The sequence below is a fragment of the Epinephelus moara genome, chromosome 21 (assembly GCF_006386435.1).
Source record: "Epinephelus moara isolate mb chromosome 21, YSFRI_EMoa_1.0, whole genome shotgun sequence".
Classification (NCBI taxonomy): Eukaryota; Metazoa; Chordata; class Actinopteri; order Perciformes; family Serranidae; genus Epinephelus; species Epinephelus moara.
The window spans coordinates 4,814,545-4,830,442 of record NC_065526.1 but is presented as its reverse complement, the minus strand read 5'-3'; the positions used below and the strand labels follow the sequence as shown (position 1 = coordinate 4,830,442).

The window sequence follows — 15,898 nt, the reverse complement described above, 5'->3', positions numbered from 1 at the left end:
TGTTGTTTCTAATTTTTGGTATGACTAAGTCATGGTATGGTATGCTGTACATAATCACGGAAACTGTCAGTGTGTCATTCTGTCTGTCCCACGTTTTTCTACTCACTGACGTGGTCAATCTATGTGAAACTGCACATAGGCATTGAGGATACTAATATAACGTATCTCTTGTAGCAATCTTGAGTATGGTCAGCAAGGTCTGGAGAAAATCTTAGCCACAGGTATTTATCTTTGTAAATCCTAAAGCAGTATTTAGGGTTTTTCTCATTTGCCTTGGCTCAATACTTAAATGAGAATTATTTTTTTTCCAAAACAATAAGTTCAAATCTCTGAACAATTAATTTGTTGTTCAGATTTTAAATTTCTTATTCATTCAAGCAAACTGCACGTGTTTTGGCACATGTGCACAAAAGAGCAAGTACACTTGGCTCTTCACAACTTCCACACTGTCTGTCATTGTTTGAGCAATTGCATGATGCAAAATGGGCCATTCAAATATTAAAATCTGTCAGACATGTATAAATGTATATTCCACAAATTTGGACAATGACATGGTATTATTGTGATGTCTGCTATATTTGCAAATGACCTGCCAGGTGACAGAAATGAACTTGGGATCACAGTTAACCAGGTTTTACAGTACATGTAACACATTGCTACAAAAAGCAGTTTACTGTAAATGTGCATAATTTTCTCTGTGTACAGTATTGTTTATTTCTTGCCTCAAACACTTTCACAAACAGACAAGACGAGAGCTCAGCCCCGGCCAGGTCACAAACTTTCTCATTTTAAAGCTAAACAGAAACTAAAATCTGTTTGTGCAAACATTTGAAGCCAGAAATAGACAACGCAGTAACAGAATCTTGATTCATATTTGATCAGCGCTGCCTCGCCTGACAGTTTGACTGCAGTTCACAAGCAGCGGCCAACATGATTGACAGCTGCGTTAGAGATTCTTCAGCTCTGAGTGGTTGTTTTCCAACAGCCCTGCTAGTTTCTAGCAAATGCCGTCAGAAGCACTACAAGGAGGAGGAACATGATTTTTTTCCCATACTATCTGTCTTGTGTGCAACTGTGTGAATTTAGTGACAGTTTAGCAAACATGACAAAAAGCTATTTTTGTAAATGTTACCAACTGTAGCTTTAAAACCAAGAAAAGGAAAAAACTTCCAGTATTAAAGCAACACAATGGAGTTTTTGAGCCCCCAAAATATATATCCAAGATCCTTGTGATGGTACATCATCTCACAATAGGTTGGATGACACCTCCGTCATTGCTTGAGGGCGTCTGTTTCACTTGCACTGGCACTATGCAGTTTCAGGGTTCGGGTAGGAACCCAGACACAATAAAGACTACAAAATTTGGCTGCTTCACAGCATACGTCATATCCCCCTCCTCTCTTTAGAGTAGCGTAGCCGAACCGAGGTGAACGAAGTTAGACGTGGTTGTCATGGCTGAAGCGACAGAGAAAAGGAAGAAGGTGAAGGTGTTGTCCGAGGAGACAAAGAAAAGAAAACGATAAAACAAGAGCTCGAACAAGGATTGATACTGGCCCGGCTCTCACACGCTGGCAAGAGCTGAAAGAGGAGGAGTGACGCCCGACTGATGGTGACCTGGCGCTGCTACTGCTGCTACCCTCTACTGAGGAGACTCTCTGTCTGCAGGTCGGCTGCCTCAGGTACATGTTCAGATCAAGTGTTAGCCTACACACAGACAGCTTTCATTTAGTTTGTCTTTAGCGCGATGTGCTTGTGTCGACCATGATTGTAAATCATAATAGCGGTGAATGAGAGACTGTGGACAGAGAAGATTGAAATATGGCTTTCTACATGCTGATCACATGTATTGATGAAGTATTGGCTTGGCTGGCAGAGGTTTTATCGCAGTCACAGTAACAAGCGTAGTTGTCGTCAACTAGAGTGATCTTGAAGTTATATTCCTTTCATCTGCACCGCGGCCTCTCTGCTGTTGTCTGACTTCACTCTGTTGAGTCTGTGTGTGTGTGTGTGCGTGCGTGCTGTGAGGAGGAGGTCAGCCCTGACATGCAGAGAGCAACTCATCTCTGAGTTTCGAAAATGAATAACTAAATAAAGCAATCGGCCTCATCATGTATGTACAGAATGCTATAAGGCTACTTTACCTGTTCTGAAGACACGATTACGATCACGCATTACACGGCCAGTTTCAGGAAGTTCACCGGTATCGTTGGCTTGTCAACAAATGCACGCGCAAAATTTTTCTGCGACAGTTGTAACAGACAATACCGTTTTTCGTCTGTAGGGGGACCCGTGAGGTAAAAAGCACAATCCTCCATTGTGTTGCTTTAATATACCCCAAATCAAAGAGGGTATCGAGTCTTACATCACAACATCAGTGTGATAGGGATATACTGCCCAGCCATACACAACAGTCGTGAATATTACATTTACACTTCAGAGAAATCACCAGTTCTGAAAAGTCACCCCCTGTTTTGTTAATACTACTTGTCCCGCCCCTAATGCAAATAAAAAAAAAGGTTGTGAGAGTCTGTACCTTCATAAACTTATCATACGAGGGTTCCCCGGGCAACGGCGGGTTGACCACCAGGTCCATCAGAGCCTGTCCAGGAACAGGAGGACACAGACGGACAGACACCAGCTTGGTCAGCTGGGCCTTCACCTCCTCGTCCATGTTGATGATCTCCATGTAGCCTCCGCGGAAACCACACCTGAGAGGGAGAGAAAATATCAGGATGTGACATCAACATTTGGCAAGAAATGAAGTAAAATAGAGTTACAGGAAACACAAAGAGCTGATTATTCGAACAAGGTCTGATGGATTTATCCCCAGCATTATAGTAAAACGACTTACTCTCCCATGTAGCATTTGGAGGTGGAGTGGAAAGATGCCAGTTCCACTGTATTCGAGTACTCTGGCCCCATCTCAAACAAAACCTTCTTAAAAGAGTGGAACTGGCAACCATCAGCGTACACATTATCCTGGTACACCTGGGGGATGAGGGGAGAATGAAAGATGTCACAGAATCCAAAAAATAAAGCAGGTAGATTTGGAGAACGATGCAGAGAGAACGTACCTCATCAGCCATGAGGAAGAGACGCTCCTTTGCTGCAAATCGGATTACGTCCTCAATGCACTGTCTGCTCTGAACCTGACCTGTGAACAAGAGGGAGGCTCATTAAGGAGAAAGGTTTGAAGTGGAGGTTTAGCAGGCAGTTATGTCTGTCTGCTGCCATCTAGTGGCTCCTCGGTCAGCAGGGAATAGTGTGTGTGAGGAAACAATCTCATACAGAGAGGATCTAATCTGAAGTAACTTTACTCCTGGGTCCGGTTGGCTGAACGGTTTAGAGCAGGGTTCTCAATCTTTTACTTCCAGTTGTTAAATAATTGCTGAGGACTGATTTGCCACATAACATAACCAAAAAGAGAAAAAATAAACAGGGCTGTAAATGTGTTACGCCACCGTCAGCTGTTGATGATGTAATAACTTTCTGCTGTACCTGACGCCCGTCCCTTTTCCTTAGGAACTATTCTTTTGGCTTCCCAACACATCCCGGGTGCTTTGTGTGTAAGTGTCTCTGGACCTTTGATGGTTTCAGAACCTCATTTGACAGGATTTCATTAGTACGATAAATAAAAGAAACTTTACCAGTGGGGTTTCCAGGGTTGATGATGCACAGGGCTCGGGGGTTGCAGTGGCGCCGGGCCTCATCCAAAGCACGCTGCAGCTCGCTGATGTCCAGACTCCAGCACTTTTCCTCCTTAAGGTAATAGTTGATCTGCACGGCGCCCAGTTCGGCCAGCGCAGCCGAGTATAGCGGATACTGAGGTATGGAGATCATGACGCCTGTAAGGGTCGCACCCTCACCACACACCAGCAGCTTCAGCATGGTCTAAGAGTGCAGGATAGGGCGGTCAAGAGAGATATGTCAGTGTAACAGTGTTCACATTTAAGGATTATATGTGCACTGTAGCTTTGTCTGCACGCCACTTTAGAGGCATACAGAGGAAATAAATGTAGTTTTACTGCTCTGAATTTCAGTTTGATGCTCTGCGTCTGTGTTTTCTGCATGAAACTGACCTCACAGCATCACGTGAGCTCTCTTTTTATAGAACACATCATGCAATCAGTTTCCAGTTCAGTTGGTTAAAGGGAAAATCTCAAATTTTTGTTGAACTCTTTTAGAACTGATTTGAAATGAAACGCTACGAAAAGCAGGCATCGTTCTGTAACAAAGTAAAGAAGTTGTGAGTATGTAATACCCAGGGTGTCTATTGGTATCACACACTTACATTTAATGCATTTGAAGACATTTTAAAGGTAACTTTAACCAAATTTAAGATTGATTTTTGAACAAATCATTGTATTCAAGCATTGCAGGTAAGTATGGAGGGAAGAAATATAAATGTGATCCTGAGCAGAAGTAGGTCTTATGTAAGAATATGGCTGCTAGAGCAAGTTAGGTTCATCTATATTTTGCCAAAAGTTGAGTGCAAGTATAAAGTAAAAAAAACGTCAGGGGGTCAGTGATGAGTTTAAAGACTTAACATCAGAAATGTGCACTTTAACGCAGAAAAGCTCGACTCATTCTGACAAAATATATTAAAAGATGGAAAAAATAAATTAGATAAAATATTTGTGCCGATTAACCCTTTGAAACCTGGAGCGATATCACTTTTCTTGTGCTGCTTTCAGACACCTTTCATTACTATTTAAACCTCTGAATCCTGAGCAAACTGGGGAGATGTTTTTCAAAAACAAAGAGAAAAAGGCATTGAGCAACTTGGTGATAAATGTCCCAGAAAACTGCAACTAAAAAAAAGAAAATTATTTAAAAACAAACAAACAAAAAAAACAGGGAAAAAAGGAAAAAAAACACCTATATTGATAAAAATTAATATTAGTATTACATTTTAATTATGTTACAGAATTCTTAGAATTTTTAAGCACCATTTCCAGGTCATGTTTTTAACTTTATTTTTTGTTTTTGTGTTTTTTTAAAAAACAGATTTTCTTTTTTTTCTTCTTCAACTTCTTTTTTTTATTTTATTTATTTATTTTATTTTATTATTTTTATTATTATTTTTTTTTTTTTTACAAATTTTCTTGTTTTTATTTTCACTTTTTCTTGATAATTTTTATCTAATATATCTATATATAATTTCTTATTTCATTGTTCATTGCCTTCTTCCCATATTTTTTAAAGAAATCAAGCCAATTTTCATTGCCTTCTTCCCATATTTTTTAAAGAAATCAAGCCAATTTGCTCAGGTTTCAAAGGGTTAAGACCTCACAAATTCAAATTTGAGACTATTCAATGACTTTTTAGGTTCCATATTTATGAAGCTGAATCTAAGAAACTGTAAAACTACTTAAGGACCTGCAGACATGCTGAATACCTGACTTTTAAAGGGTCATGAGCCAAAATATTTGGACGTCAATGATCTAATTTCAGCACTGTTTTATCTACTTGATCATGAATAATTGCTATTTGTTTTTCTGCTCATTACAGCTCACATGAAGTGACGTGAAAAGACTGAACCCAGTGATGAAGGGTTCACTCCAAAATAGTGTTTCGTCACTTAAATGTTGTGGTCAAAGTCCCCTCAAAATGATCAATACATCAGGTAATTTTTAACTTACAAACATGCGTGATTAAAAGTACAACGGAGACACAAAGTCAGTTGAACAGATGTGACGTGTTTTGTACCACAATGCCGTCGCTGGCCCCTGTGGTGAGGTAAATGTTGTCTGGGTTGCAGGGCACACCGCCATCTCTTCGCTCAACGTAGCGGGCCACATCCTCGCGCACACAGTCTATGCCTTGACTGGCACTGTAGGAACCTGAGGGAGATTTATGTGGAGACAATACAAACTGCTATGACGACTTAAATGCCTTGAGACAACAAAGCTCCACCAGAAAGCATCATTTCACAGACGTATGAAGAGAGAGGTGGTAATTAGCAGCTCGGGTTACACAAAGCTTATTGTGCTTGAAAACCAACACACCTATACTGTTCCCTCCACAGGACTGCAGAATGCGGCGTGCTCTACTTTTAGCATCCTCTGGGAATGTGTTGTCATTCAGCAGTTCAGGGTAGGAGCACAGCGCCAAGACCTTGAAACAAAGAGAGGTGTGAGGATAAAAGGTGGATAAAAGGGACATTATGCAAAACCATGTGCAGATTACTGCACACGACAGGAGGAAAATGATTGACACCAACTTAGTTAAAGAGGAATAAATCACTTTCATAGACACACACAAGTCAGAGGGGAGGTGCTAAATTTAGATGAGAGGTTGGGGGAACGGATTAGGAGCAGACCTGTCGGAAGAAAGTGATTGGCTGCTGGCCCATGGCATGGGCGTCACCAATGTTGGCCTTGATGACTTCAGCAAAGGGCTTCTTCATTCCCTGCAGGACATAAACACAACATACAGAAATTATTACTCATCTGAAGAAGAGGAAAAAAGTGTGAACGATGAGAGAATGTATTCACTTTGTACACAAGACATAAAGTCATTATGATTCCCTGTGGTTGGCTGAGAACACACACTGCCCCTAAACAACCTTGACACTGAGCCCACACTCAGTATCAAGCACATGCCTAAGTTTTCCATAAACATTCACACCACAAGGGGCTGAGAGCGCAGCAGCTGCTGAGGGAAAGATTGGCTGTTGGCTGGACTGACTTTCCTGCACTGAGGTGTAGAAAGAAACAAAGCTCAAATCCAAATAAGATCTCTTCTGTACCATGTCCCACATGTTTGTCTTACAGGATTACATTTTGGCAGACCGATATGTTTTTTTTCAGAGCTGATACCAATAGCCGATATTTGAAACCGATATATGTCTGCTGTAGAAATCATAGTTGACACAGAATTAACAGTCGTGAAGTTGAAGAATATGCCAGCTAAATAAAAACCGATTAATAAAATAAATGAATAAATACACAATAATCATGAATACAAAATTTAAAAAATAAAATGCAAAACAATAAATAATAAGTATAATAAAATAAAATAAAATAAAGGAGAGCTCAATTAAAAGCCAGGCTAAAAAGGTAGGTCTTGAGTTTGCTTTTAAGAGCCTAGAGTGGTATGTGCAGACAGTGAGAAGCATGCCAGGGGCAAAACAAAACTGTATATTGGCATATTGGTGGAGAAAAATCACCGATACCGATAACCCTAAAAATTCAAGATATCGGCCCCGATAATCGGCCAGGCTATCACCCCTATACATTACAGCATATTTCAAATGTTAACTTTTCTTTTTTAGGTACATTCTCATTTGATTTAGTCAGTACTTTATAAAAACATTTTAAAATGTGATTTAAAAAATTATACTGTTTTATGAGTGAGTCCCCGTTTGACTAGAATTCCGTGCACAAGAATGCAGAAGCCCAGGTGTACATAACAATGCAGCAACAAAGGCAAGGAGCAAGAGGACTCAGAGCCCTCGCCCATGCAAGCCCTCAGAGACAGCACTAGGCTTTAAAGCCAATTTGACTTTGTGGCCAAACCGCAGAATTACAACTTCCAGGTCATCAAGTGATGCCATTGGACCCAAAAATACTTTTTCCTATACACTTACATTGTGAAAGTGTTGATTTGATCTATTTGGCCTGATAACTTTTTTTTTTTTTTATGAACAGATGCTGAAATTATAGTGCAGCTGCAGTTCCAAAAATGTGTCAGGTTTCCATTTGTGCATTTGAAAATATTATTTTAAAAAGTAAAAGTACAAAGATATTTATCCAAAAACAACAGAAGAAAAGCAAAGAACAGATCATCACATTTTAAAAGTCTTAGAACGCTAAACAGGAAGTGAGCAGCTCAGCTGGTCTCGAGTGTGCTTGCTCTATGGGCCCAACGATGCACAAGATCCAGGTAATTTCATACCTGAGAAGTTTTTGGCTTCATGCGCGACTGAGCAACTGTCATAGAAATGAGTGGGGCCCTGCCTCCAACACTGTATCCACTTCTCTTTATATATCCATGACGTACACAAAGCAGATTTAAAATTCCTCCAGAAAAAAGTCTTTACAAATGTTACAAAGGGAAGACAATGCATACAACGAGTTTATCAGGCCTCTAGGATACACAAAATGTGTTTTAAAGAGACATGGATACAGCATTGGAGGCAGGGCCGTGTTCATTCCTCATCGGCACATGAAAACAAAAATGCTTGATTTCTGCAGTATGAAATTGCCCGGATCGTCCGCATTGTGGGGCCCACTGAGTAAGCACAGCAGAGACACTAAAATGGGCCGAGCAGCCGACTTCCGCTGGCTGAGCTGTTGACTTCCAGTTTAGCTAACTTGAATGGGAATAAAATAATTTAATCATGCAGCTCTTCTAAACTTTTGAAATGTCATTAGACCAAATGGATCAGACGAGTCATTTCGCCGTTGTGAAAAATGTATCTACTGATTTACAGACCTTTCTCTCCCAGTCAAAGTGTATGGGGAAAAATCTTTGGGGCCCAAGAATTGTTTGTTTGTGTGCATGCATGAAAGTGTGCCCCAGAAATACCTTACTCATTATCATGATTATTCAGGAGAGCCAACATATGATGCTCACTGACTCCATAAAGTGAAGCACGATTGATTACTGACAGTTAATGACAAGACAATACATCTATTCTACATGAGTGTTGTTTACCAAACAGAGATCGTTTGGTAAAAACAATTTGCAGCAGACTTCATGCAGATAGTTTGTGCAAACATACGCACAGTTCCAACCTGTGCAAACTACCTTATCACCCTGATACCATTAACCTTCTGACACATAAACACAGTGACATGCATTACACAAAAGGATTTTAACCTCCTTAGTGTAGCCTGAGAGAGAACAGGATGTATGACAGCAAAGCAGCAGTCAGCAACGTCAGATATAATGAGGATCATTTATTAAAGGTATTAATTTACTGTCCTCCCGGCCAATTATATAACATGTCTGAAAAATGATCTCTTGAGCAGCTGAGACCACTGACGGAGGGTAAACAGCAACGCAGGCAGCCACGTGCACTAACACAAGCACATACACATGCTGGTAACACCAGATGTTCAGGACAGCGTGACACTGCAGAAAAGGAGCTCCATACTGACAAGCTGCTAAAATCAAAACAGTCTGTTTGTTTGATTTGCCCAATCCAGTTCAGATTTCAGGAGGCTTAATACTCCGGCTCTCTCATTGGTCACACATTAGAGGCGTCTCCCAGTCTGGACCAATGACAATACACCGGCTGAATAACACCCCAGGGTCAAAAGTACCGCCCATTGATGAGGGGGATCTTTTAGAATCACACTGACCTCTGCTCCTGAGAACCAACTCGAAAAGGCCGGTGCTTTTTGTCCTCCATCGCTGATAAAACAGCCCAGCACACAATGTAGGAGCTCAGACTGCGCTCTTGATGTAAAGCTCAGACACTATTTCTTTTTACTCCCAAGGCTTTACAGAGAAAGCATTTCATTAATGACGTACAACGGTTAAAGCCCTTGTTGATAACGCTGTGGCTCAGGCTATTAAACGCACAAGGAAACAAAACTAAGATAAGAAAATACACTTTGCAGAATGTGACTGTGTCATTTCTTCTTTTAAATATTCAGATCACTGCATGTGAAATACAAAAATAAAGATTTTACAATGGAAAACAGTTTCAGAGGTTCGCACATGGGTTTTCATTCTTGCACAATATGTGGAAAGACTGTGACAACAACTATCATTGTGCGTCTCCAGTCTGTCCTCACAGCGACTCGGTCTAAATGTCCCCATTCACTATCAGCTAGCTGCTCATTAGGACAAACAAAGACCACAATGTCATAACTGCATGTGAAGCCTTTATTTGAGCACTTGTTAACTGGTACAGTAAATTGGCTCAAAGTCCGTTTTGTTTCTGGTCCCTGTTTGGAAACTCTAACAACTACCGCAGCTCCAGTATTTGGGGAAAACAACAGGAACAAGGATGCATTTGTACCACGAATGAAAAGCAAAGATAGCTCCAAAAAACAAGGTGCGTCGGAAACCGGAGAACAGTATCACAGTGTGCAGTCGTGTGTGTGTGTGTGTGTGTGTGTGTGTGTGTGTGTGTGTGTGTGTTTTAATTCGTGGATGAAAGTGAGAATACCATGGTGACCTGTTTTCCAAAGAAATGCAACACGATCCAGACCGCGGGAGTGGAGCTCGTAAAATGAGGGGGAATGTGCTTCTGACAAAGGAACAACAGTTTTAAGATGGGAGGACTGGAAGTAACTACTTGGGGTACATTTTTGTCTTCTGGCTGGGTGCTGTACTATTGAGAAGAGTGGCTGCAGGACAGTCTGCCGTCAGTAAACAAAGAAATTGCAGCGCTTTCTCTGTCCTAGATGGAAATGTGATGAATAAAACGATCATTTGTAGTTGTAAGAGTTACAGTAATTATCTTATCCTCTGCTGAAAATACTCCTATCCCTCAGTATATGAACTGGGTTTCACCGGCTGAATCCAACCACAATTTCCTCTGCTTTTTTAACATCTACATATCAATTCAATAACGCCCGATAAAACTCTTGCCCAGTTGGGAAAAAAAAAATGATCCCGCATCAGCTGAGGGTAAGCATTGGTCAGAGCAAACAGAACATAAAATCTTTAGTGCCAGTGAACCATCTGGTTAAAAAGGTCACCACTGTCATTACAGTCCCAGCTGGCCCTTTCACCTGAGCAAGAACCTGTTCGCAATACTCGTCCCTTCCTGAGCAAAGCACTCAAGAGAGGACAGTTTTCACACCAGACTGCACTCAGTACACTAACAGCTGGTTGCCACATCACCATAAACTGTGTGAGAGGACGGGATCAGATACAGCTTTAAAAAAAGAGAGAGAGATGCACCAATGGGCTGTATTTATAATGCTAATAAGATGGAAAACGGCCCTTTAAAAAAAGCAGCAATTATTTTATACAAGAGCTGGACTCAAGAGCTGAAAACCTAAAAGAGATATCCCTGATTTCTAAACTTCTCAGCAAACCATTCACCACAAAGGTAACAGTCCACGCGTCCTTCCTGGCTGTCTGGTATTTTTTAACCTGGACCCTTTTTCCCATGTTTCTGTGTCTACATGACTAATGGAAACACCAACCTTTGACAATGTGTGAGACCACTGCACACGGCTGCTGCGATTACAGGCTGCAGAGTATCCACTCCGGTCAATTGGCACTGTCAATTTACATCTGCTAAAAGTGTTTGTTTTTGCCCCTGACATGTTCATATTATTAACTCACCTGTCTTTTATGGATTTATGGAAAGTATCCCCACAGTCAGACCTTACGATCCTATTTGTTTAACCAAAAACAGGCCCAAAACTCGTACTGCCAAACCCACCAGATTTCACTTTAACAAACAGAAACTTCATCAACATAAATCACAATTTAGTTAAACAAAAAGTTTTATCTCTGTAGGGTTCTTTTCTATAAGTTGTGTGACAATATGAGCCTGTCAGTGGCAAAACAAGCACTTTAAGTGGATGTAAATTGACTGTGTGAACGTGCCCCAAGTGATTACACTGCAGCAGCCTGTTCCACCATTGCTGTCCGCAGCGGTCTCCTCAATACTTTCAAAAATTGTTGTTCCTATTAGGTCCCGTTTATACGACAACGATTTCAACTGAAAACAGTAAACTTTAGTTGCGTTTTGGCCGATCGTTTACATGACAGCAGCGATTTGGGTGCCTGAAAACGCAACGTTTTGAAAACGGGTTCCAGAGTGCATTTTTTTTGGAAACGGCAGCGTCTCCGTTGTCATGTAAACTTGCAAACGGAAACATGCGCATTACGGTTCCAGTCACTAGGCATGCGCGAGAAAGTCGACCGTCACAACAACAATGCCGAGCTCTGTTTGTGCTGCTCACCCTGTTGAATTTATCAACGCTTCCCCAGCAAAGTGTGGATCTGTTACTGTAGCAACTCCACCTTGCTGTCCGTCCAGACAAAGTTATCTGTGCATGCTTTCGCCATTGTATCTTCTTTGTTTTGGTTTGTAATCACCGTGCTGTAGAAGAAGGCGCTTCAGTTTTGCTTTGCAAATTTACACTGCCACCCATTGGCCTGGCGTGCATACTACAGCGTTTCCAGTAGATTTTGCGGCTCCGTGTGAACGGGGATCGTTTCAATAACGTTGTCATATAAACGCAGACGTTTTTTAAAACGCAAAGGACAGACTTTTCCGTTTTTAGAGAAACCGTTGTCGTCTAAACAGGGCCTTAGTCACTAAGATACAAAAATGTGGTAAAATAGGGTCCAGGTTAAAAAAAATCAAACTTGCCCTTTAAATAAAAGCGTCAACAGTGCATTGTTCTCAGGGTGAGGACTGTGGCACACTGCAGGGAGCCCTTGAAAAGTTTTCACATCCAGATTTTATCATTATATATCATTTGAGAGAGGAGATTTCTGCGCACTATGCAGTGTTTCACTTTATTTTGAGCTTTGACTTTGATATTTTGTTAAGGCTCAATGTCACTTGCAGCTAATTAAATTGATGCAACTTGCATTGTGTTATGGGTATTCTGTGACGAGGCGTGCTGGTATTTTAATACATGCCTAATATCTTTCTAAGGCATTCCACTTTTGTTGCTCTTTCACATAACTAAGACTACAGAAGTGTAAAAAACTGGCAAAGGGACACACACGAGGGTGTCATTGGTACGTTATCTATCGATCTCGTAAGGGCTGAAAAACAATTGAGAGTTTCTGCAATAAAAACATTCGGGACTGTGAGAGGTGAAGTGTGGCAACAGACATCTGCATCACTACGAGGTCAGACGTGAGACACAAAAAGGAAAACTGCTTTAGACTATGGAGTTTGACCTCTCCTTGAGGATCTTTCCATTAGCAGTTGTGGTTTACAAATAGGGTTTAAAAACAGGTTAGACATTAACATCATACTGGTGCACAGATTTTCTGACATGATGAGCGTCCTCAGGAAGTACTGACTAACTGATGGACTTTGATAAGAGGGTGTGTGAGCAGCACAGCAGGTGATAACACAGTTTCCTTTTGGAATAATGTTTAGATGGTAATAGTGAGAATATAATCAGGAGTGGGATCCTGCTGATGTGCAATTATGTCCCAACTGTTTATCAGCAGTAAATTAGCATACAGGGCCCCTGTGGAGTGAATCAAATCTGCCAAGTGATCAGTGGGATTTTCTTTTAAAACCAACTTAGGTTTACAGTTGCAAGAGATTCAGGTGGATATAAACAGGTGATTGTGGCAGCTCCTGACTGATAGAGTGATATGTAGTGATAAGTTTCAAGTCCTCTGTGTCAAATACAGTAAAATAGCTTTCAATCTGATTTATGTTAGTGCACAAAAAGGTACACAGCTTTCTGCCACAGTCTATCCATGAGAGAGGGACTATAACAGGGTGATGTTATAACAAGGTGCATTTCCCATAGTGTGACGGCAGACACACAGTATAGTCCACATATGGTATAAACACTAAGATCAGACTACAAACCTCAGAGAGCTCTTTCTCCAGCTCCACAGCCCGCTGCACGATGGGGCCCCTCACAGCATACTCCACCTTCTTCACCGTGGGGTTCATGGTGTCGATGGTCAGCACCTTGGCCCGGGACGACACTCCATTCTCGGACATCTTCTCTTTGGGGAGCCCACGCCGCGTCGCACTCAGACTGGATAAGACTCTGCCGGGAGAGGAGGACGACAGAGGGGGAGAGGTGAGTGAGCGGACCCTGGGACCCCCGCCGGGCCGCTGCGCTCCACCGCTACTACCGGCAAACAACTCGTTTCGACCTCGGCTTAAAAGCCTTACGCTTCTGGGTGACAGCATCCATGTGGCTGACATGTTACTCGATCTTTCTCTGAGCAAGCTGAGTAACTTTTAGAGCCTCTGCGGCGCACAGCGACTTGCGCCACGGCGGTTGCTTCACTCGGGAGGAGTGAAATTAAAGTTGTACAAGAGGCTCCAGCGCCGCGCTCCTAAAAATGACGAATGCGCTCAGACCTTTGGACCTCTCTGGGGTCAGAGTACAAGTAGAGAGCTTGGACAAAAAATGATAAAGATCCCAGAGAGCCTGGCTGCATCCACATGCACTCACTACGCTTCTCACTGTAAGAGTTTTGGGCTATGGTCCCCGCCTGCACACATGGCAACACCACAACTAGAGCGCGTATCCCTCCCCTTTGTGTGGCTTCATGTCAACCGTTATCCCACCCCCTCTACTCCGTTATCTTACGCACCCGTGGGGCTGTCAATCAGGGTCGGTTCTCCGGTTACCGAGCCGAAACAGTTTTGGACAAACAGACGTGGCTCAGAGGGAGATCAGCCAGCGGACCGGTGCAGCCTCCAACTTTGTCCCGGGCTCACTGCCCCGCGCCTCGGCTTTTGTTCTGAGTGCTCCATGTGGTTTGGGTGGAGACTTGGAGGGCTACAAAATAATTATGAATGCTCCTCCTATATAGACTGCAGCCGACTCCAGTGTCCTCTTTGTTGAGGGAGTGAAATGCAAATTCCTTTGACACAGTCTGCTTTAACTTGCACAATAGTGATCATGAGAAAATGCTGTAATCACATCTCAGAACTACACAATATGGCCTCCATGAAAAATCCATAGAAATAGAATAATTCATTCTACTTAAGGAAAAAATCCTGCTCCTGGGGTGGTCCTGTGTGAAACTGCAGCATCATGTCCTGGTCTCTGACAGGAACTTATGTACCCAACATGTGCATGGAGAGCAGAGCGTCTGTTATTAGAAACCAGTGGGATGTAAGCGACCCTCAGTGTGACTTCCAGTTAAAATGGGACCGCAGTTTGTTTCCTGAAATCATCAGTGCAGCTGTAAACAACCCAAAACCCTGCAATTATCATGACTGGAAGTATTCATTCATTCAATGGTGGGTGTGTTTTGTCAATAGTCACTGCCACTATTATTATAGCATTATGTGGTGCTGAATACAGATAGTATATTCACAGGATGCAGTAGTTTTTGCATAAGTATGAGTTACAGAGCAAATTCCTGACACATACTTCACATTTTTTTCTTATGAATGCACCTATATACTCTTTAGTGTCGACTGTCTGTGCCCATAGCTATCAATAAAATGTGATATGAAAAAAAACATAAAAATGTTACAAGCATTCATTGGCAAAGAGTTTACATTATAATGACCACTGAACTAGGCTATGTTTTGCTCACTTGTAGTTGCACAGTTGTTTAAGGTCCATTGTGTAAGATTCAGTGACATCGAGTAGTAAGTTTGCACAACTGAAACTTCTCCCTTTTACCAAGTGTGTAGGTGAACTGCAGTGGTCGACGCCAAAATGGGGTCGACCCCATCTAGAGCCAATGGGCGTGTCCAAATCACATACTTTTTCCGGTACGTACTGTTGCATGCAGTATGCACACAACTGGGACATAATACCTTCTCATTACATTACACCCTGAACTTTGACCCTCTTGTTTTTATATCCATTACCTTGGAGACCAAACACCACTGACTGAGTTTGCCAGAAACGATCAACACGGAGAGATCTGCTTTTGGTACTTTGTGATGTGTGTAGTTTAGCTTTGAAGTTATAACTTCACAGATTGTAGATTCTAACATATATTTGTGACAGTGAAATTACATTTGCAGTCCTGTCTGTTATTTCTATAGTTATGTCCTTTTGTTGTTTGTAATATTTATGATTGTTTTGTTCACTTAATCAATCTTATCTTATCTTACTATTTAATGACGAAAACTCTGTGTGTCTGTTCCACGTTTTTCTCCTCACTGACTTGGTCAATCCATGTGAAATTTGGCACAGTGGTAGAGGGTCATGGGAGGATGCCAATGAAGCAATATTACATCAATTGGCCAAAGGGGGGCGCTATAGCAACCGATTGAAATGTCAAACTTTGAATG

The 15,898-nt window shown here is 41.7% G+C and overlaps 1 protein-coding gene across 2 annotated transcripts in view; it reads right to left on the bottom strand.

The window, feature by feature from the left end:
* Nucleotides 1-14,387, bottom strand: part of gpt (glutamic--pyruvic transaminase) — a 16,619-nt gene extending 2,232 nt beyond the window's left edge. Inside the window, exons 1-9 of one of the 2 annotated variants that reach the window (XM_050074498.1) lie at nucleotides 14,233-14,387; nucleotides 13,490-13,676; nucleotides 6,323-6,412; nucleotides 6,009-6,117; nucleotides 5,710-5,843; nucleotides 3,648-3,891; nucleotides 3,075-3,154; nucleotides 2,852-2,988; nucleotides 2,534-2,708 (exon numbers count right to left, since the gene is read on the bottom strand). In XM_050074498.1, coding sequence (XP_049930455.1) covers nucleotides 2,534-2,708; nucleotides 2,852-2,988; nucleotides 3,075-3,154; nucleotides 3,648-3,891; nucleotides 5,710-5,843; nucleotides 6,009-6,117; nucleotides 6,323-6,412; nucleotides 13,490-13,627 — 1,107 coding nt within the window. In that variant the 5' untranslated portion in view covers nucleotides 13,628-13,676; nucleotides 14,233-14,387. Of the gene's footprint in view, nucleotides 1-2,533; nucleotides 2,709-2,851; nucleotides 2,989-3,074; nucleotides 3,155-3,647; nucleotides 3,892-5,709; nucleotides 5,844-6,008; nucleotides 6,118-6,322; nucleotides 6,413-13,489; nucleotides 14,172-14,232 lie in introns of those variants that run through there. The other variant, XM_050074497.1, reaches the window with a different exon arrangement.
* Nucleotides 14,388-15,898: the final 1,511 nt, after the last annotated feature.